The 22,771-nt window shown below is 37.2% G+C and overlaps 1 protein-coding gene across 2 annotated transcripts in view; it reads left to right on the top strand.

The window, feature by feature from the left end:
* PRKD1 (protein kinase D1) overlaps positions 1–22,771 on the top strand; it is a 152,437-nt gene that overhangs the window by 108,864 nt on the left and 20,802 nt on the right. For both annotated transcript variants that reach the window (XM_074909178.1, XM_074909177.1), the window contains 9 exons: positions 7,467–7,677; positions 9,291–9,368; positions 12,815–13,019; positions 15,369–15,492; positions 16,282–16,359; positions 17,307–17,586; positions 19,915–19,967; positions 21,289–21,361; positions 22,322–22,428. In XM_074909178.1, the coding sequence (XP_074765279.1) occupies positions 7,467–7,677; positions 9,291–9,368; positions 12,815–13,019; positions 15,369–15,492; positions 16,282–16,359; positions 17,307–17,586; positions 19,915–19,967; positions 21,289–21,361; positions 22,322–22,428 (1,209 nt within the window). The remainder of the gene's footprint in view (positions 1–7,466; positions 7,678–9,290; positions 9,369–12,814; positions 13,020–15,368; positions 15,493–16,281; positions 16,360–17,306; positions 17,587–19,914; positions 19,968–21,288; positions 21,362–22,321; positions 22,429–22,771) is intronic.

The following is a 22,771-nucleotide window of genomic DNA, read 5'->3' as shown; positions in this document are numbered from 1 at the left end:
CCTTGAGCACTGCCAGGGAGGGGGCAGCCACAGCCTCTCTGGGCAACCTGTGCCAGTGTCTCACCACCCTCACAGTAAAGAATTTTTTCCTTATACCTAATCTAAATCTACCCTCTTTCAGTTTAAAACCATTACCCTTCGTCCTATCCCTACATTTCCTGATAAGAGTCCCTCCTCACCTTTCCTGTAGCCCCCTTTAAGTACTGGAAGGCTGCTATAACGTCTCACTGGAGCCTTCTCTTCTCCAGGACTGACTGTCCTTAGTTCCCCAGGTCTTTTTTTTTTTTTTTTTTTTTTTGAAAAATGGGGGTTTTATTTCCCCTTCTCCAGTCAGCCGGAACTTCACCAGACTGCCACGACTTCTCAAATATGGTGGATGTGGCTTAGCCACTTCATCAGCCGGTCCCCTCAGAACCTGTGGATGCATTTTATCAGGTCCAGTGGTCTTGTGCACTTTCAGGTTCCTTGGATGGTCTCAAGCCTGATCTTCTCCTACAGTGGGTGATTCTTCATTCTCCCAGTCACTGCCTTTGCATTCTGCAACTTGGGCAGTATGACTGGAGCACTTGCTGGGGAAGGTGGGGTGAAAAAGTCACTGAGTACCTCAGGCTTCTTCATGTCCTGGGTAAACAGGTCTCCCGTTCCCTTCTAGAGAGGGCTCACAGGTTCCCTAGTCTTCCTTTTATCACTGACATACCTATAGAAGCTTTTCTTCTTGCCCTTGACGTCCCTAACCAGATATAATTCTATCAGGGCTTTATCTTTCCTAATGTGATTCCTTGCTGCTTGGACAGTTTCTCTATATTCCTGCCAGACTATCTGTCCTTGCTTCCACCCTCTTCAGTCTTCCTTTTTGTGTTTGAGCTTGTCCAGGAGCTCCTTGTTCATTGATGCAGACCTCTTGAGCTTGGAGTGGGTGATCCTTGATTCTTAACCATCTTTCTTGGGCCTATCTTCCTTCCAGGGTTTTATCCCATGGTACTCTGAGAAACAGATCCCTGAAGAGGCCAAGGTCTGCCCTCCTGAAATCCAGGGTAACGAGCTTTCTGTGCACCCTCCTTGCTGCCCTAAAGATCTTGAACTCCACCATTTCATGGTCACTTCAGCCAAGACTGCCCTTGAGCTTCACACTCCCCACCAGCCCCTCCTTGTTATTGAGAACATGGTCCAGCATAGCATGCATTGGTGACATCCTCAAACTTCCTCTCTTTAGCCAAGCCTCACCAAGCTGGTTTGTCTGGACCTCCTCTGTCCAGTGCCAAAACTTTTTCCAAACCAATGCCTGTGGTTAAGCTCAAAGACTTGCTGGTTATCTCTTGATTCAATAAGGATGGTATGGAGACAGTATCAGATGGGATGCATTTCACAGACATTTGGGGGGTGGGGTGGGTGGGACAGGGGACGGATGGACGGGACGGATGGAGGACACCAAAGAAAAGGCAATACTCATATGTGATAGGGTGAACCAGAATTGTGCAAAGAATCTCTGAAGGGTTTTGCCTTGAATTCTAACTTGGCTATGGCACCTTTGTTTCATGGTATGTCTCTTTTTTTTTTTTCTTTCTTATTAGTGCTATGCAGTAGGCACAACAGAGCTGCTGAGTCTGGCTTATGTGGGCATTCTAGTAGTGCAGGAGACTTAAATGGAAATAATTTATTACTTTAAATTATTATACTTAAATTATGAAGCACATAATAGAAGATCAAGCTAAACCTAGTACTTCTGAAGGAAGTTGGGTCTGTAAGATGCAGGAAAAAAGCTTTGTGCTACATAAGCCCTACTATGCCTGCTGGCACTAGCAAATCCTTTGTCAACAAAGGGCTTTTGTTTTGGGAAATCTCTGACTCTGAGAAGTCAGTGTAGGCACACAATGACTGTTGAAACCCAGTAATCTCTTGCTACTTTAAAAAATGAGGCAGGTTACAGACAGAGCATTCAAACCACTGTTTGCTGGTATTGATGTCTGAGTGGAGGAGCAGGGTACATAATAATTTCCATCTGTGGATAGTTTAATATTAACAGCTTGTACTGAATTCAGTTCTTTGATGTGTTTACACATGTGACACTGAAGTGTTTTTCAGACCATAGCTATCTAACTATGGTGCTTGTAGGATTAAATCATACACTTGACTTAAAAAGAAGAGTACAAGAAGCCTCGAAAGACAACACAGTTGATTGCAGTCTAAGTGTGATATTTCAGTATATTTAACTGAAGATTTGTTTCCTTGAATTCACTTAATTACAGTCACATAGTTTAATTTGTAAAAGAAAGTCAACATTTGCATTGCATTAAAAACATAGTAGTTCCTGTGGTTACATAGATATCTAGCATCTCATTTGACAGTAGCTTCCTGTGAAGAAATTGTATATGAACATATTAAGGCTTTATCCTCTGCCTTCAATATAGGAAGGAAATGCATGTTTCGACAAGTATGCTTCAACACTGAAAATGAAACTTCATGCAGACAGTTATTGCTGTTTGGTTTTTTTAAATATACATCACTTTTCTCATTTGTCCAAGTAAATAAAAAAACCTAGCTCATGATAGATTCTTCTAAGGCAAACATTGCAAAATTGTAGGAACACTTGTGTTGTTTTTAATTATCTCAGTGTAACATACAGGAATAATGTCACAATACTTTTTAGATACTGAGCCTGGAAAAGGTTAGCACTTCTTTGTGAACAGGTTCAAAAAATTATACATTTAGAAGAGTATAGGATGTGTAGCCTGTTGTCTTCTGAGTGAAGGTTACTGACTTAAATGTGTTTCTGCAAGCATGATTTAAAGTAAGATAATCAGATGACATAATTGAAGTATTTCTTTTCTGACTCTTCTAGAACATGAAACTGCAGTAAAGTTTTGTCACACTCCCTGCAACATTTTTAGTGGGAATGTTGAAACCTCTAGAAAGAAGTCAGGCAAACAGCAGTTTGTTTTATGTTTTAGCCTAACCTGTGCAGCTGGATTGCAGGGCTGGTCCCTACTTGTGTTTGTTCCCAAGAGGACAACTCTGCATCCAGGAAGTCAGCTTTTATTGCTTCCCATTAGTCCCTTCAGCATCTCCCTAAAGTTTCTTTGAATTCTATGCCTGGGAGGGATAGATGTAGTGCTAGAAGACAATCTTATACCCAGGTAGTAAGAACAGCTGAATCCATTGGCTGGGAATCAGTATTTATTTCAGTTTCTTAATTGTATTTTGCAATAGATTTGGACAAGGTAAAAACAACAGGAAGGATGAGCTATTTTTACCTTTGGGGTAGCAGTTATTTGGAGGACTGTCTCCTTCCTGCAGTGAGGGTTCTGTACAATGTGCTTCTGGCCACTGTTTGTGTCCCGGAATAGCTTTTAACCAGATAAACCATGAGTTGCTTCAGACGGCATCAGCTAGTAAGAGTCATGCAGAATGCCCCATGTTGGGGAGAAGCTTGGCACCTCTCCCTTCTTGGAGTGAAAAAAAAAAAACTTTATTCAAGATAAAAGAGTAAGCAAACACTGGGTTCTATTAGATATTCTCACACTTTTAAGGCATAATTGAAGTCTCTGGGTGTGATCAATGTCACTGGCTTGGATGGACATCCATACAGTTAAATATCTGCAGGTGTTTCTTCATGTTCATTGTCACTCAAAAAATCATATTCTGAGCTGTTAAAGTATAGATTACCTTGATGGGACGATTGTTCTAAAGGACTGTTTAGTGTTTTGGAGCCATGCAGGCTATTAGTTTCCATAGTGTAATCCAGTTAAGCAATCCTTTCCTGGGAAGTTTCCAGATTTGCTGAGTCAGTAGTCTGGCTGACTACCAGGAAAAACTAATTTATCTTTCTAACAAACCAGGCACACTGGCTGAAGAAGAAGGTGCTTTGTGGAAGAGATACTTGCTGTTGCAGTAAAAACAGGATAGTTCCTGGTTTGCTTTTCTTTCAGGGACTTTAATTGTGGCGTCTGTCTGGTGCTGGGAGTAAAGGAAGTTAGAACTTGACGGATACTGACAGGAGTTTTGGAATGTAGTAGGAGGAGAAACTCATCTTTGACAAGAGGGAGGAGGTAATCAGTCAGTCATCAGAGGGGTGTGGAGTGATGCTTTGGCTGCTGCTGCCATAAGTTCTCTGTCACCACCTTCCCTTCCCTTGCTGCCACTGAGCGGGAGCCGAGGGCTGCATTTCCTCTGGCTGGAAGAGGGAAGGAGTTCGAGTCCAGCGTGTCAGGCCTGGGCATGCAGGAGAGAGACCAGATCCAGGACTGCTGATGTCTTTTCTAGTGTAGGAGAAGACGAAATTCAGCTTCACCTCTTACTTGACCTGATGACACTGTAAATTAAGAATTGCTGGTGCGTTACACGTGTGTGTGCTTGCAGAATGACAAAGAAAAGCTGAAATACTTTTTCTGTAAATAGAAAAAAAATGACAGATATTGCCTACAAAGAATTTGTTAAGAGTGTGTTTAGGCCTACCCATTTATTTTCACTGGTTTTGAGGTGAAGGTGGTGAAATTGTTGTGTTCATTTGTTATTGAACTTGTTATGCATTCTTAGTATATTATTTTTAACAAAAATACAAACAACAGTTTGAATATTAAAGTCATGTTAAAAAATTAGAGACCAGTCTTGAAGACTGAAATCCTGCAGTAGGTCTTCCAGTGTTTATCTTTTAGTATTATCACTTGAATTGTAGAGAAAACTTCTAATTTACTAGCAAAAATGTAGTTAATTGCCTAGTCTAACATTACCCAGCAGCCATGTGAAATGAGACTTCAAGTAAGTCCTTCAAAAGTGATAATTGTTCATTGACCGATATAAATTTTGAGGAAAAAGTTTAATAAACAGTAGGACAAATGCTTTATCAGTGGTAACATGGTATTTGAGCAAAGCTCATGATATGAGTAACTGTTGCAGTTACCTTTCAGAAAGGATTGACTCAATATAGAGCATCTAGAATTCACTTTTTGTCCAACCTGCCCTTTTCTCAGGACCATCCAGAAGCATATACTAGCACATTAAAATGTAAAAACTTGCCATCAAGGTGAAAAAGAAAAAATTATAGCAACTAATTAGTCCCACAGTCATATTGTACCACATCTGCGATTTGATCAGACATCATCTAGGCAGCACATGTCAGTGGTCAAATACAAAGCTGCAGGGAAGCCTTTCTCTCTGTTAATCATATAAGTGCCAAAGATTAGTCTCAGTACATTACAGCAACACTACTGAAGTTTTTCAAATCTGCAAGGCATTTGGTGAGAAAAACTGTGCCAAAGCATTTTTCTAAAATCCTTTGAGCATGAGGTTAACTAGGTATAAGTAATTTGGACGTTTAAAAAAATGTTAGCAGTGTTCAATTGCCAAAATAACTTTTGATTAGGCAGTAATTTGGAAAATGAAGGCAAAGAATGGCAACACAAAGTAGTTTTAGGTGATATTAGATAGGGTTCTAAGAAAGATCATAATCTTAGGAGATGTTTGTCACTCGTACTTCAGACAAGAGATCTTTCAAGAAGTAGCTCTAGTGGTAAGAACAGTAAACTGATATATTTGTTGCAGTGATATAATGAAAGCAAGCAATAGACCTCTTTCTCCTTAAGGAATTCTTAGTCCTTTTCAATTAAAGTACATTTTAAGAGAATAGTGTCACTACATATGAAAAGTCCACCAAATGTCCGTATTCAAGACAAAGACAGCAAAGTGTTGTGACTAGTGCCTTGCAGGGAGTAATTAGAATTAAGGCAAACCATTAAAGAATTACTTTATTCAAAAAGAAAATATTTATATTAAAATGTGCTGTGTCACATACATAACTGCTCTTGTGAGCACTGAAGACCAAATTCAGAGCTAGGTATCTGACCACAGCATGGGGTTGAGGATGTAACTTGTAAGTCACTGCACTGAGACTAAAGGAGCATCAGCCTGGGCCAGAACTGTCCCCATTCTACATAAAAGACTGAGAGGATCATATAAGTATTTCTGGCTCCTCCTGTGAGCTTTGTCCTGTCCACAGGTACTGAGGGCTGTCATTTGCAGGTAGTTTGCACAAGCTGAGCAACGCAGTTTGTGCTCTGTATGTGGGCTCATTCTTTCCTTTCTGCTGGGCTTCTGCCCTCCCTGCCAAAGTCCTGTTCATGTTGACTTAGGAAGACTTAATGCAGTCTGCCTTGGAAATACTAGGCAAACAATATTGGTAACTAAGAAATATTAAACAAATTTAATTCTAAACTGAGACTAGTTTGTTGTTTTGTTTTGTTTTTTTTTCATATGTGTATTACAGAGTATGAAGATCTGAAACTATCAAAGTAGGGACTCATACTTTTTCCACTATTATTTGTGATAACAAAAATACATTCTTTCTTATGCTTGTTTCAATCTAGTTTGTTTATGGTGACAATATGTACCTGTATCATACCATGTATTTTGCATATTTTTCCTTGATTTGACAAGACTGCATTTGTACAATGGACATACATGTGATGCTGGCATTGTTGTCAATTAGCAGGGTAGCTCTAATGTTCAGCAAATCTGTCGCATATGCATCTTTGGAAAGACGGTTCTAGATTATAGCCAAAAGAATTGATCTTTACAGTAAGAAACCTATCTGAACTTTGGAAGGAATGTTTTCTAGCCTTCAATTTTCAGATTGTTTGAAGATGGTGGCAAGAAGATGCTGAGTTTTAAATTATCAGGCTGCATCTACCACTTTTTTTTCTCCTTTCCATGTTAACTGTGGGTGTAGTTTGGTTGTTTCTCAAGGGCAGTTCATAGGGGAAGGCAGTTTTCTGGGTCAATTGTTTTCTTGGGGTAATTGCCATATTTACATCTAAATGAATTTAGTAGATAAAATAAGGTAACTTGTTTCATTCAGGGATTCTTTGCTTTCCATACCTTAGACTATGTCTCAATTCATAATGTATATGCATTTAAATACCTATTATTACCTAATTATCTGTTATTCATACTCTAAATGTGGCTAGATTAGTGATAGCAAAAATTATAAATAAAGGGAATGGAAAACGCTAATCTGTTTTCTATCAAAACCTCCATGGACATAGATTAAAGTAATAATTTTCTTAATGTTTATGCAAAAAACCACAGCCTTTCAAAGTTACCTGTGATACAAAACAGAAGAGAGTTACAAATGTCTTGGATTTTTACTAGAATGCAAAATGCTTTTCTGAGAAATCTTTAATGGATATTTTCATTTTGATTAAAAATATTATTTTTTAAAAAAACAAACCCCCATTTCATCCACAGTGTTAAATGTATGATAGTAGTGTTGGCGAAGATATTGTTTGATACCAATCCAGTTTTTCAAAAGCAGTCTGAGAGGGTATGTTCTGTGTTCTATTAATTTGTAAAAGCACTTACATTACTTTTTATGACATGTGACTTACTGTTCTCGAGGTGTGTATGAATATAATACTCTTTTTAAAATTAATAAATCATGATTATTTCAAATGTTCTTTTTATATATTTTACAGCAAAAGACACCGTCAGAATCCTTCACTGGGCGAGAGAAGAGATCAAATTCACAGTCCTACATTGGACGACCTATTCAGTTAGACAAGATCTTACTGTCCAAGGTTAAAGTGCCTCACACTTTTGTCATCCACTCTTACACACGGCCAACAGTTTGCCAGTACTGTAAGAAGCTTCTCAAAGGGCTTTTTAGACAGGGTTTGCAGTGCAAAGGTAAGTAAACACCCTTTAGGAACATAAAAGCTAAGCATAATAAAATTAGTAAATTAGCGTTTGAGTAGTTACTATGTAGCCTTACTCATGATTGCTTCACTAAAGTCTGGGTGTAGGCACAAGTACAATTACATTGGATTAAGCTGGAATCAAAATTACAGTAATGGCTGTTCTGAAGGAGCTGGCTGTGTGGCTGTTCATTCTTACCCTGAGGTATATCTGCAGTAGCTCACATCTTTTTCATTAGGTGTAAATTATCTTGTATTTGGCACTGGGTGAGCGCATGCTTACAGGCAGTTACAACAGACTAGTTAACACAAAGGATTGTATTCTTACTTTAATTGTTTTCAATCCACAGTCTTATGCTTGAATTGAAGCATGTGCCTGAGTCCCAGCAATTCAGGGGTTTGGGGGAGTTGTGATGGAAATAAGATGAGCTTATATGAGAATTTAGAAACACATCTTTTCAGTGTGACTAATTTGCTCTCAAGTCTTACAGTGTTGTACCTTAGCAGGTGCCAAAGTGAATCAAGCCCCTTGGATTGTAGCCTAGATTACTGGTTCACCTTAGCCAGCTAGAGTGCCTATAAATAGAAAGAGTTGTGCATGCTGTGGTGTTAGATAACGTTGGCTACCAGGTCCTTAAAATCACTGTCCTTCTATTAAAATAAATAACTACCATGGAATTAATCAATATACTTTGCATTGCTTCTTTGAACTAACACCTTGAAAAAATACAAAGCGGCATTTGTTTAACTTAATGTGATGCTGCTAAACCAAAATCTCTATGAAAGCGTCGCCTGCTTTAGTTCAATTTGAATCTCAGTGACATAAGCAAATATTAACCCGATTTTTTTTAAAAAAATATTTACTACGGTTTGGCACTGCTGTACCTCAGTTGGCTTTTGGATCAATGTAAAGTTAAATTACAAGGATCCTTAGTGTATTTCTTCCATCCTGTCTCTTTGCTTTTCCAGGCGTGTTACAGCTCTTAGTTTAAGTAAAATTTGTCCATAATCCAAAAGAAAATAGTTAAGATGACATCGAATAAAGTGGTACTTACACATATAAAACAAGTAAAGGTAGAGTGAAATAAAAATGTCTGGAAAATAAGGTGTTGAAGGACCCCTCCACTGAAAGCTGTCCAGAAATTGCTTTGCCATGCAAAGAACGAATATTTTCTTGCTTGCAGTTGTTGGCTAGGGTTCTGCTGTTTCAACTTCCAACCTTCAGCATTTGATTTGCAGTCAGCCATTTAAGCTGCAGTGGATACACTGCATCCTGATCTGCTTCTGTCACTAGAAAAGCAGCTCTGGCTTTGCAGCCAAGCACTCAAGTCTCCTGATTGCTCCCCTAGAAGAGGGGAGCACACGCTTCAGCTGCAGGTAGTGCCTCCACCCAGCTGCCCTTGGTAATGCTTTCATTCCACTTCTAGCATCTTCACCCTGTCCCTTCCACTAGCAGGTGGTATGTAAGGAACACTCTCTGAACATGTTAACTTTGCATGAGTGACATGGTAGGGCTTGACATTTATAGGCTGGATAGCAGGAAAAATACAACTGTGTGACAGAAAAAGAGAAATAATTTTACTGTATCCCTTTTTTTCTTAACAGATTGTAGGTTCAACTGTCACAAGCGTTGTGCTCCTAAAGTGCCAAATAACTGTCTGGGGGAAGTTGCCATTAATGGAGGTAAATTGCCTTAGCAATTGTTTCTGTCATTGTTTAAATCATCAATTAAATAAAAGAGAAGTGTAAAACTGTGACATATATAAAGACGCATTTTTCTGTGGCTTGGGAGTGGCCTTTCCTCTTCAATATTTCTATTGTATGTTGAAGAGGAAGATGGGTTGAATGCTATGAGTGGCTCATATACCATCAGCTTGGAGGGTGTGTCTTCCAAGCAGGTGGCACTGTCAGGCTCAGCTGTGCCACAGAGGAGGTGTCAGCAGCAAAATGACCGAGTGAGCATGGCCTGTTGAAATATGCCAGAGTAAAGCAAAAAGCCACATGCATGAGAAGCTGGCATTCACCTGTCAGATACAAGCACAAAATTGATTTTTAATCTGGGGAAAAAAGCAAAAGTGTTTGTTTTAGGATAATCTTCCTGCGAAGGAAGATACCTGGAAGAACTGGGAAGGCCCTCCAGGAAAAAATTCCACTGCTTACTGTTGGCATGAAACTAAACATAGCAGTTGCAGAAATAAAGACTTGAGTATCTGCTGAATTTTCCATACATGTGCTGTTGGTTTTGTGTCAAGTATAGGAATGTATGGGTAGGCTTGACAGACGGTACCAGAGAAAAAAAGGGTGGTTATAGATGAGTTGTTGATTGCCTTGAAAATGTCACTTTTCTATGTGATAAGGGAATGAGAAACGTGGCGAATGTTCAGTTTCTAATGCATATTACCATGTTAAGTTGTCAGCCTAAACTGCTTCTGAGGTTAATAAAGTATTGCCTTATTAGGCATCGTTTTTGAAACTTTAAATTGGTTATATACTTTATTGAAGAGGTATCAAGAATTTTCAAAATAAGGAATGTTAGCTAGTATTTTTCATAGTATTTCTCGTAGTAGTATGACTGCATTACTGCAAAGTTTTTCTGTTTAATGGCAATTAGTGCAGGCAAAAATATTTCAGATGCTGAGTATCCACCTTGAAATGCGATAAGGTGCATGATTTTCTGGAAGGTTGATGTTGCATTCCTACTGCATGTCCTCTCTAATGCACCTTAAACTGGACTCTTGGAGTCGCTATTATTTTGTTATTTTATTTATCTTTACACTATGTATACCTCACTTAACCATTAACCATCCCATAACATAACTGTTTCTTCAGGAGTGCAAGTAACAATGCTTATGGAAGTTTATGGCTTGATTTTCAAATTCAATTTCTTATCCATATACCATGATATATTCATTCCATTGATGACAGTATGGAGTTTTCCCTGAGATTTGCAGTCAGAGAAAGTAACTAAATCTGCTTATAAGTGCTAAAATTTTTCCTGCATAGGTGCAGTTTTAGAGAGGAGTGCAAAACAGGATTGTTCAAAAGTGCCAAGAGAAGACAGGAATGCAAGCCTTGTTTCTGGACAAGTGGACTAAGTGAAAAAAAATTGCATTTGTTTCTGAATTACTTCTTGAAGTTCCCTCTTTCCATCTGAGGCAGCTGTATTTTATCCCTCCAGCACACCTTCTGTGCCTCCTCCCTGCCTTTGCCCCACAAGCAACATGCTACTTTTCTTGACTTGTCTCCTACACATGGATCTGTTGCTGGGCTGATGGCGAGTGATGGTTTATCTGAGGAAGAGCTGAGTGAGGAAAGTTTGTGCAAAGCCACTTAGGGTGAGAACACGTACTCCAAGCTTACTCCCAAGTGCACTACTCATACCTCTCTATCTTAAAATTTGTAGAATTTGCCTTTTTTTCCACCAAATAATATTCATAGTGTCAAAGTAGAACTCTTGTGTGTCCTAAATGACTGGTATAGGGTCCTTAGGATTATCAGTTATCAAATTATCAATTATCAAAGGCAATTTCATACTGGTATCTCATTTCTATTTTTATAGTAACTTGGTTCACATTATTTTCAAACTTAATAAGTAAAATACAGTATCTTTCACTCTGTCCATCTGCTATGTGATATATCTTCCCCAAAATAGTGAAGAGCTGAAGCAATAAAGTTCCAAGTATGCTCTCTTTAATAAACACATTATATACTAAGTGTAGGAGGTTGTTTTTAACTGATTGTGCGTTTATTAAAAATAGAGATTAGAAAAGTGTTGTAGGAATAGCAAAGAGAGAGCCTTGCACTGTAAAGTGTCATTCATGACTGGATGACTGTTTCTGCTAGAGATGAAATATAATGTGTCCCTTAATCACACATCAGTAACATATATCCAAATATTGTAAGACTACTGTACATGGGAACAGACCTTTTAGCACTTCCAATTTAAGTGAAATGCCATCAATTCAAAACATTTTGCTGTCAGCCAGTTCAGTGTTCTTTTGCTTTGGGGGCATCATCTAGACTGACTATCAAGAACCTTCATTGACACAATTAGGCGAAAGTTTCTTGGTGAGAATATTTGGTGTCTTCCATGTGATTTTAACCTTACTTTAGATTTCTGAAATACTGCAAACATCCCAGAAAAACTAATGCTGTCTTTACTATCTGACAGGACTAATGATTTTGACATATTAGATCACAGCCTGTGTAGCAGCAGGTTGAGTTTCAACAAAATGTCTTTATTTGGTGGGGGGTTTTTTTTGGCTTGGGATTTTGTTTGTTTGTTTCTGTAATGTAAGTCCTTAGGTAAATAAATTTTCTCATCCTTTCTGTCTTCCAGATAAATCTGTTCACAAGCAGTAATATAATGAAAATACTTTCATCTTGCCTAGGTATATCTAATCTTGGAACTGGAAAGTTTAATATCATTTAAATATAAGCTGGCAGGTACTATTAATACTATGCCATAGTCAAATAAGTTAAATCCTAAATCTGATTTTTTCTATGCTTACACTGGACTTTTTGATAGAGGCAAGGAGCATTTTTTCAATACTATGGATTACTGTGCCATATTGTGCATTCTTCACCGAGAACACTGGTGCAAAGGAATTTTTTTTTTTTTTTTCCCCAAAAAATATAGTTCACATTATAAGTAATTGTTTTGGGAGTTATTTCAGTAGTTCATCATCATGTTATCATCATATTACAAAATTCCTAGTTTTGAAATTACTGCTCTTCTAGCATCATTTTGCAGCTGTAGCCTGCCAACAGCCATCAAGCCAGTGCACAACATTCAAGCTGTAGAGAAAATCTGATGGAAGATCTCAGAAGTAAAGCTCATTTGTATAGAATGTTTGATAAAAATCCAGGATAAGAAATTCTGCTTTGACTTGGGCATTTTTTAATAGAAAGTTGTATTTCTGAAAATATTTTAGTTTGGTGCATTTCTAGTTTTCTGTAGTGATTTTCTAAAGGACTGTTTAAAATGCACACTTCACCAATACATATAGAGTAGAAATTGATCCAGGCAAACAGAACTTAAGTTTTTCTGAAGCTCAAAGTGTGTCAGGATATATTACGATTGAAGTATTGTATGTTTTCAGATAATAACTTCAGAAATTATATTCCAGATCTTCTTAGTCCTGGGGCTGAGTCTGATGTGGTCATGGAAGAAGGGAGTGATGACAATGACAGTGAAAGAAACAGTGGTTTTATAGATGACATGGAAGAATCTATAGCTCATGATTCTGAGATGTCAATGACAGGATGCCACAGTGACAATGGAGAAATGCAGGATGCTGATCCGGATCACGATGAGTCGAACAGGATGATCAGGTGAGCTGGGGAGTGAGTGTACCTCTCATCTTCTTTTGTATTTGTTGTGAAGTATAATGTTTAGGACTCAAGGGAGAATCTACACAGACACTGTTCTCACTCATTGAGAATGGAGAGAGCTACTGATATGTGGTGGTTCTGAAATTGCAGTGAGATTGCTTCGCTGAATATATGCATTAGGAATTTAAAAGAAGCTTAAAAAATACTGTCAAGTTGAAGTAGCAGATGAAAACTGATGCACAAGTAACTGTTACAGGTCTGTTCTCTTATGAAAAATATGTTGTGAAATTATTTGTGCATGCACAATAGAGAACAATTATTTTTTTTACTTATTTATTTCTTTTTCCAAGCACTTTTCCCTGACTTATAGTGTAATGCCTGGTAATTTAAATGAACAAAAATAAAAATTAAATAAATTGTGTGTCTGTGGTATAATTGCCTCTCGATTAATTGTTTGCATTTTTAGGTACCTTTAGAATGAAGGAAAGTTTCACAAACTTGAAGTAATAGTTTGAAGCAAGTTACAAAATAGAGTAGTGGTTTGAAATGACTAACCAGGAAGGAAAATAGTAATTGAGTTGCGCAACTTACCTCTGGAATGTCCAAAGAGAAAAAAACATTATTCACTTATTGGAACTGTACAGAATAGTAGGGAAGAAAGTAGGGATTACTCATTTTCAGGGAACCTAAAATGAATTAAGATCCTTTCATATGTAATTTCTCCCACAGTAGTGAACTGGTTTTCCTACTGTTGTATTCATCTACATAGACACTATATATAGTCACTTTGTATCACTGGAATGTAAGCCTGTGCTTACATCACAAAATCAGTGTCGTATAACACTTTGAATGTCCAAGTTGTACTAAATGGACAGCATTGCAGGGTTTCAAAATATAAATACCCAATTGTAACTAATAAAAACATTAATAACCAAGGTACATGTTTTGCTTAGTTGAGAGGCATCCCTGTATTTCCAGTAATACCTTTCCTCAGTTATTTCTAAAGGTAGTCTCCATATCCATGGATTATTTTGAAGTGATCTATAAGAGGCAAATAAAAAAAGTAAACCTCTTGTCAGTACAGACAAATATAGTTACATAGGAATTGCAGCTCATTTGATCATTTTTGGGCAAAAAAGAGATGTTAATTGTATCTTACAGTCTTAATGAAACTTTAAGACAGCACACTTTTTGCATTTTTATTGGAGACTGCCAGTTCATAAAATGTTTATTATTTCCAGGGTACATTATTACAGTGAAGCAGGGCCATGTGCAGATATCCACAGTCACAACAACTGTGGAAACTTAAGATACTATTCTTGTGCAGTTTCTGCCCTTTGTCGTTGGAGCTGTTGCACCAGTTGTTTTGCCAGCAGGGCAGAACACATGAGCATTCTCTGCTATGTTTTCACATACAATGCGGCATCACCATTTGAAGTTCTGCCAGAAATAACTAAGCATTTTGGTTTAGGATTGAAGCAGATTGTGAGTCCATATTCGGTTATGCAGAATCTGCTTTAGGAATGGTTAACTCTAACAGCAAGGAAAGTGGGAAGATGGGCATGGTTACTTCTTATGACTAGATGTTCCAGATTTTATCTGATGGCACTATCAGGCGTACTGTCAAGTTTCTATGCCTTCCCAACTTTCTGTGTATCAGCTGAGTCATGGAAAGTTTCAGTATGTGTAGCCCAGAGTTCAAGGCAGTGGGACTTCGCTTTAGGTCTTTGAGGAGAAGATATATTAGCTTAAACCTCTTTCACTGAGCGTTTCAAGCAGATTCTTGATGTGCCCGGACAGGGTACATGCAGTTAGGTAGCTGACACATTTCTACTCTGTAAACCGTCATCACTTCATTGTGTGTTTGAACCCAAGAAAGATCACAGGGCAGTAATCTGATGGACAAAGTTTACTGAGGTTATGGGAGATTCAAGATCAAGTTCTGGTCTGAATCATGCATAGCACAGACTTGAGCTATGACTCCCACACCCTAGCTGAGGTTGTAGTCATTTGCCCATCTTCTTATCTCATCTTTAGGAGTATTTTTGGGAGAGTGTGTGTGTGCATGTGTGTATGTGTGTAAGCCTTGAGAAGGTCTCTTGACATTTTCCTGGTGTAGAATTACAATTTCTTTTCTTTGTAATCTCAAGACACTTGGAATGACAAAATAGAGTCCAGTCCAGGTCTGATAGTGATGATAAATACAAATGTGGATATTGGATATATATATTGTATTATATATTATATATGATATTGTGTATATAATATAATTATTATGATTGAAAATGATTTTTTTCGTTCTGTCCAAGTTATCTTCTTTTTAAAAGCTTTTATGCATTTATTTTTAAGCCCTTCAACCAGCAACAATATTCCATTAATGAGAGTGGTGCAATCTGTGAAGCACACAAAAAGGAGAAGTAGCACAGTAATGAAGGAGGGTTGGATGGTTCACTATACGAGCAAGGACACACTGGTAAGAAATGTTAAGGAAGATGCATCTTACTGTACATACTATATGATAGTACAGAATCAGATCCTAAGGATACTTTAATAATTTACAGTCACTTATGTAAGGCATTGTTTACAGTATTTATTATTCCTGAAGTCCTGACTCTTGTCATAACTGAGAACTGGCACTGCTTGTAAGACACAGGAGACAGTTAAAACACACAAAAAATGTCTGAATATGTCAGTTGCATTATCATAGGCAGCCAAATGTGAAGACATTCTCAAGGAAGTTCTAGTTAGCGGATCTGGAATGTAGCTTTACCTTCCAGCTGCAGGCTCCTAGATATCTTACTGCTAGGTGAATTAAGACTTGTAAAATAGATTGAGTGTAGAACAAAGTTACTTTCATTCCAACCTGCTAAAATGAATAAAGATTTCAGTATGTGGCCTTCTAAAGTGAGCTGGGGTGTTAAAACTGATACAAAAAGAAAGTTTAATTACTTTAGTGGCATACCTGTAGCAAATTGTGCTGAATGTGATGCAGACATTGAAGAGACATTTTATATTTTTAAAACTTAGACAATTTGTATAGAGCTAGGGTATTACTGAAACAACAGAAGGTGGCCATGTAAATCCTAAACGGAAATATAAAGTCCTCATAAAAATCTTGTAATTGCAAATTAATCTTTTCATTCACAATTCATTTCTTCAAACTTAAGTGAAACATTTTGGAAGTGATGCTTTTGAGAAATTAACATTTCATTAATTTACCTGGAAAATGCTGGAAAGATTTTTCCCTTGTTTTTCATTGCAGAGGAAACGACACTACTGGAGACTGGACAGCAAGTGCATTACACTTTTCCAAAATGATACTGGAAGCAAATATTACAAAGTAAGAAATATATTTTATTAAGATCTCTTTTTGTACCAGCAAAATATAATTACTAAACTGCTGAATTTATACTTTCTAAAAGTATGCTAGTTGTATAACTTCAATCTATGTATGTTTTCATTATTTAAGCTGTGTATGTGTGTTTTGCCTTTCACAAACAAGTCTCAGATCAAAAAGGTGTCAGCTAACAAGGACCTGTAAAATATATGTTGTGGAGATGGAAGGTTTTTATACAGGGCCAGTACCAGTGACAAATTCTGCCAAGAAACTCATCTGATATTCTGTCATTCATAATACAAATTCTTTCCAAACAATTAGTTATTGTATATATTATTTTAATTCTGTCCTTTGGACATTATGTTGTGATTTTGGTTGTAAAAGATTGTTTTAATGCTCATATCCTTTTACCTGAGGCAGTTAAACTCCTTAGGCATTACTGTAATAAATTTTAATAATGGAAAGTGATTTTTTCATTTGGCTTCCTCTCAGGGAAATATGTCAGTGAAATTTGCCCTGTTACTCAAGATGAAACAATCAAGTTTATACCTATGTGAAAGGTGGATTTGGAATCTTAATGTTGAATAGATTTATTCTGCAAATAATTTATTGCAAATGAATTTTATTAAATAAGGAGTCAACAGGGTTTAATTTGCTGGTGGAGTTCTGTTGATATGTGGATGGTCCTGCTCTTTTCTGATGGCACCTCATTGCTTTCTTTGATAAGTTTAATTAAATAATTCAAGTTCTGCTTGCTCTTGGAAAGAAACATGTAGTATTTTCCCATCAGCAGTCCTCTGTGTCATGGAGTTTCAGAGCCTTTTTGTTTGTTCAAGAGGCATGTGGTTAAAAGTGACAGGTAATATCATAAACTAGTTAAATAAAGTTCATGCATTAATTTTATATGGTGATAATCTTTACACAGAAAGTAAAAAATTTTTTCATTTTAGGAAATCCCATTGTCTGAAATTTTGTCTCTGGAACCTGCAAAAACTTTCACTTTGCTGCCTCAAGGAGCCAATCCTCATTGTTTTGAAATAAGCACGGCAAATATAGTCTATTATGTTGGAGAAAACATAGAAAACCTCTCAAGTGTTCCACTGAATAACAGTGTTATCACCAGTGGTATTGGCATCGATGTGGCACGAATGTGGGAGATGGCAATACAGCACGCCCTGATGCCTGTCATCCCTAAAGGGGCATCAACTGGGTCAGGACCCAGCCTGCACAGTAAGTTTATTCATTTCCTCCATTTCAGATAAGTAGAGTCATATCACAAATGACATTGTTCAATCTTCTGTATACACTGAAAGGAAGTATTGCACAGCTAGTAAAGGCTATTCTGTCATGGTTTAGCATCTGTCTGCATATTATTTTAAACACCACAGTTTCTCATCTATGTTTCCAGTTATTAATATGACATCTGTATTAATATAAAAGATGCAGATTTGCTAGTGAAAAAACAGTTACTATATCAGTAAAGAGTCGTTTCATCCACATTTGTGTTGTTGACATGAGTAATAGCCTCCTTGTGCAGAGGCATGAAGTTCCTAAGCTCCAGTTGGGAACTGATAGATTTTTCCCATCGTGACTGTAATTTATGTTTCTAGCTATCTGCAGAAGCAGCTCTTCACTCTTTAGGTTACTGCAGCATAGACGATACGCTCCCTTTCATCACATTTGGCTGTACAACTGCCACATTGTCCCATGCTGAGATGAAACGAGTTCAAGTGTGAAGAACAGTTGTTCTAAGCACAACAAGGCATGGATGTTACCAGGGACCAAAAGGACCGAATATATCTTTGCTTCCAATTTACATACCTTTGGGTAACTCTCTTAACAAAGATGACAGCTTATGTAAACCAAACATAAAACTTGTTTAAATCTAGCTCAGGTACTGATAACAAAATAGCACAGAGCAAACAATTCCCCACTACTAGGCATGTGTTTGCTCCGCTACTTGTGCTCCGCCTAGTCGGTGTAAAGCAAATTTGAATATGTGTACACAGTTTGGATTACACCTTTTTTTTGCAATATACACCCACTTTAGCACTTGACATCTGGATGCTATTAATGCAGCGCAAAATGCTAATGAGACTTCCAGCCCTTCAGAAACCAAGTAATACAACAGGCTGTGGCATTACAACTCCAGGCACAACAGCTCACTTATCAGATTAGATCAGCTCTGTCCTTTGCTTTCTCGATTGGGTTCCTGCATAAAACAGTGTCAAATTCTGGATGTCACTTCAGTGAGGCTAGTTGCCTAGTGTCCCTGGTTTGAGCCCAGCGTAGCTAGACAAATCGCCTAAAATGCTGGACTGGGAATGACAGCTGACTTCTATCCCTCTTGGGAAGTCTGAAAATTTTCTTAAGAAGTTAGTAGTTACCTTTGGGTTTTTTGTGCAAAAATTAAGGTCATTTGAGATTTTTAGAACAAATTCCTCTGGGGAGTGAGAATGATAGCAACTTTCCGTCTTCTCCTCTAAGTGTAAGACTCAGCCATGTCTTTGTCCATGCTTTTTTTTCATGTAAACACAAAGCAATACATACATTTGAAAACAGATTCACAATGATAAATAGCATCTACATAACTGAAACATTCCATTCCAAAACCAGTCTGTTCCTAAGGAAGAGATAAGGGAATAAGCCATATGGGGCAGAAGTTACTCACGCTTCTTACTGCAACTAGGGGAGGTGCTGATGGGTAGTAGCAAGTGTCTTCAATGTGTAATACAGGCTTTATAATAGCGGACACTGGTTTTGATGAGGCTGAAACCCATACTAGGAAAATGAAAAGTCAGCATGAACAGGATTTTAGGTAGAGGTAGGAGACAAGCAGCAATGCTCCAGAGAATCATTCTTTCCTCCCCAAAAGGATGTCTTTGTGTAATACGGTTAGCAATAGGCATATTCTCAAGTTTATTGAACCCCTCAGTAGGTTTGCAGTTCAAAATGCTTATGGCAACATCCTAAGCTCTGAATTTGTAGAGGTTGGATCTGATGTTTGTTGTATTAAATAAAGCACAACTGCAAGTTTTTGTTTCCATTATATGTTTTAATGATGTCTCTTAAGCCAGTTGAAACATGTATTACTTTTAACAGTATGCAGACCAATTTGAATGCATGTTTGCCTTTATCTGAATAACATCAAATACATCATAGGTGACACTATAAATAAAAATTATTATTAAATCCACTAAATAAAAAGAGTTAACCCTAGTTGCAGTTATGTATTTGCATGAGATATAAAGCTCTGAAACAGAGTGGAAAAAAACAATAATAAACTTATAAATGGGAATCATGAGATTCCACTATTAAAAAATAAATAATGAAATGTCTAATTCTGTTCTTTTCCATACAATGCAAAACTGTTGTTCAAGTCACATATTTGTGGACTGCTGTAATTTTATATTGACTGGTAGATGAACCAGCTGACCTAATCGGTCCAATTTCTAGAACTGTCAGTAGATATTGATGTAATGTAAATGTCATTTCCTATTACTACATATTTGAACTAAATGCACAGCAATCTAAAGTATATTTCACTTCCTTCCCCAGGGGATATATCCATCAGTATTTCTGTGTCAAACTGCCAAGTTCAAGAAAATGTGGTGAGTGTTCTCTGGATGCTGTTGCTAGACATGCTGTGATTAAACTTTCAAAGTCATTGATCTGTTTTGCAAAGGGAAATGTTAGAGGAGTCCTCATCAGCCATTTTTCTCTTTTTTGTAGAATTAGCTTTGCTAACTTTTGAGAAAAATTATCTTCATGGCACCTTTTCTTGAGATGCAAGAATTACATAGGAGTAATTTCACTTCACACAAAATTTAAATATTGATCCTTGCAGGATGTTAATTACCAAAAGGAAAAGTGAGATGAAGAAGTTATTAGTTCATGGAATTTGTCAACTGAACTTTTCTAAAGCTAATCACAAACCTTGAGAAATACTCTTTATTTCTTGTCATCACTGAGGGATCAGATAGTCTCTGTTGTACAAAGATGAAACTTTATCCAAACGAAGAGTCATATGTTTGTTACACATACGTAAAGAATTCCGGGTTTCTTTTACACTAGGACTGTTAGACACAAGACATTCAGATAAGGGAAACAGTCACACCACTGGTTTTCCTTCTCATGGGCAGGGGAAATGAACAGGACTCCCTGCAGCCAAGTAAAGCTTTGTGGCAGTATTTGCCAGAAAAAGATTGCCTGCTAGGGATGTGTCCATTTGTTTCCTAGGGAAGACAGCCTTTATTATCAACTGCTTTGCGTTCTTTTACTTTTCATTATATATGCTGCTGGTTAAATATCAGGAAAATGAAACTGGGCTCCAAGATTTGAGGTGTGTTTGAGTCTTCCAAATGAATCTGCTAAGTTTGTGCTTTAGCCTTTGTTTAGGCACTGAGAAATAGTGAGACTTGAGACTCCCTCTGGCACAGATGGAACATTTTACCCCTCTCAGTGGACAAGCACGAAAAGCCAAAGCCTAGTACTGCTGATACTCACAAAGCTTCCTATAAACTGAGAAACCTCTTGCATTTCCATGCCTGACATGAGCTGACCTAGGAACTTTTCCAAGAAAATTTTAAATTTGTAATTTCTCTCTTTTCATAAAACCCAGCAGTAATTCTGAGATCTAGAATCCTGTGACATCTGGGTAGAATGTTGCTGACGAGATCCTCTTTATTTCCGTTTATACTTTCATCTTCAGCTTTCACAAAGTTTAAGTGTAAGGCTACAGGTTGGGGACTACTTGCCTGGAAGATGGCAGTGGCTGAAACCGATCAGAACTTACCTGAATGTTTTTGGCAGATAATACGTTTTGAAATGTACTATATTAAATGTATGTTACTTGTCACTAGAAAAGCAAATGAAATATAAAATTTGTTTCCCTATCTCAGGGCTTAATATTTTTTATGTTTGTATAAACAGGATATTAGCACTGTATACCAAATCTTCCCAGATGAGGTGTTGGGATCAGGACAGTTTGGAATTGTTTATGGAGGTAAGGCTTTAGTGTGTTGTACAATTATGCTTAAGGTAGAAAATTTCTTGAATGGTAAATTTGGAATCTGAAATGTTTTGTTACAGAAATTAGCTGCCCATTATTTTATATAAGCAGCATTCATTAAATAATGAAACTGTGTTTTGTTGAAAAAGTCTTTTTGTAATTTGTAGTTTTCTACCCAGTAGTGGGTCAGTTTATATTAATAGCTTCATATGCTCTATAAGTTCTAGTAAAGAAGACCCTGAAGTACAGAAAACGCTTCTTTTTGAGAACTATAATGGGAAAAAAGAATTCTTCTTCCTGCTCTTTTTGTTGGCATGTTTTTGTGACCTTTTTTCTTTGTTTTTCAGTAGTTTGTTAGAACTGTTTCTGGTTTTTATTTCCTTACCCATTTTTCCTCTCTTTCCTCCTTCTTTGCAGCAGTTTTTGGGGGTGTATTTAGGTACAACTGTTGATTGAGACAATGTGAAGTGAGAACAACAAATATCTCACTGAAGAATCTCTATGGCTCTCTGATAAACTTGGGACATGCACTCACATGCTTAAAGTCAATCACTTATTTCATTATTTGCTAGTCTGAAGCAACTATCGAAGGACTAAGCCTACAACCTGCCAGTTGCAGAGCATGCAGGTTAAGTATATGAACAAACATATATATATATATGAGAGAGTTAACTTTGCATCTATATTGTTGAAATGCAGAGCTGACTTTCTCATATGTGTATGTTTCTTATGTGTTTAAACAGCTTTGTCAGGTAGTAATAAGAAAAGTTCTCTTGTCAAAGGGTAGAAAGAAGGGAAACGATAGAAAATTTATGATGACTTAATGATTTAGTTTGCTGTAAACCTGCTCTGAAAATTACTTGGTTGTGGCCATTTGTGCGCTCCAGTGAAAGTGGAACACTTTTCAGAAGTAATCATGTTAATTAATAGAGGTCTTTTGTTTTATTAATGTAGGAAAACATCGCAAAACAGGAAGAGATGTTGCCATTAAAATAATTGACAAACTAAGATTTCCAACTAAACAGGAAAGTCAACTTCGTAATGAAGTTGCAATTTTACAGGTATTTGTCCATTCTTTTTACTGTATTAACTCCATTTCTACATTTCTATTAATACCAGATAATATGATAATTATTTTAATTGATAATCACTAGTATTTTTGCTGCTAAATCTGCATAAACAACCATGACCAAATGTATTGGCAATGTCACGTTAGGATTTACAATTTCTGTAGTTTTAAGCACCAGCCACAATAAAGGAAATGTATATTTGTTAAACTAATTTGAAGTTCATCCATTCTCCTGTACTGTCCCTAGAAATTTCATGCCTGTCACCTACAGGTTAGGCACACAGTTTAAATTATGAAACACTGTGTGGTTTAAGGGGGGTCTGAAAACGGGCTAT

Source organism: Athene noctua, chromosome 6 (assembly GCF_965140245.1).
Source record: "Athene noctua chromosome 6, bAthNoc1.hap1.1, whole genome shotgun sequence".
NCBI lineage: Eukaryota > Metazoa > Chordata > Aves > Strigiformes > Strigidae > Athene > Athene noctua.
Note: the sequence above shows the minus strand (reverse complement) of the source record. Positions and strands in the feature narration are given on the sequence as shown.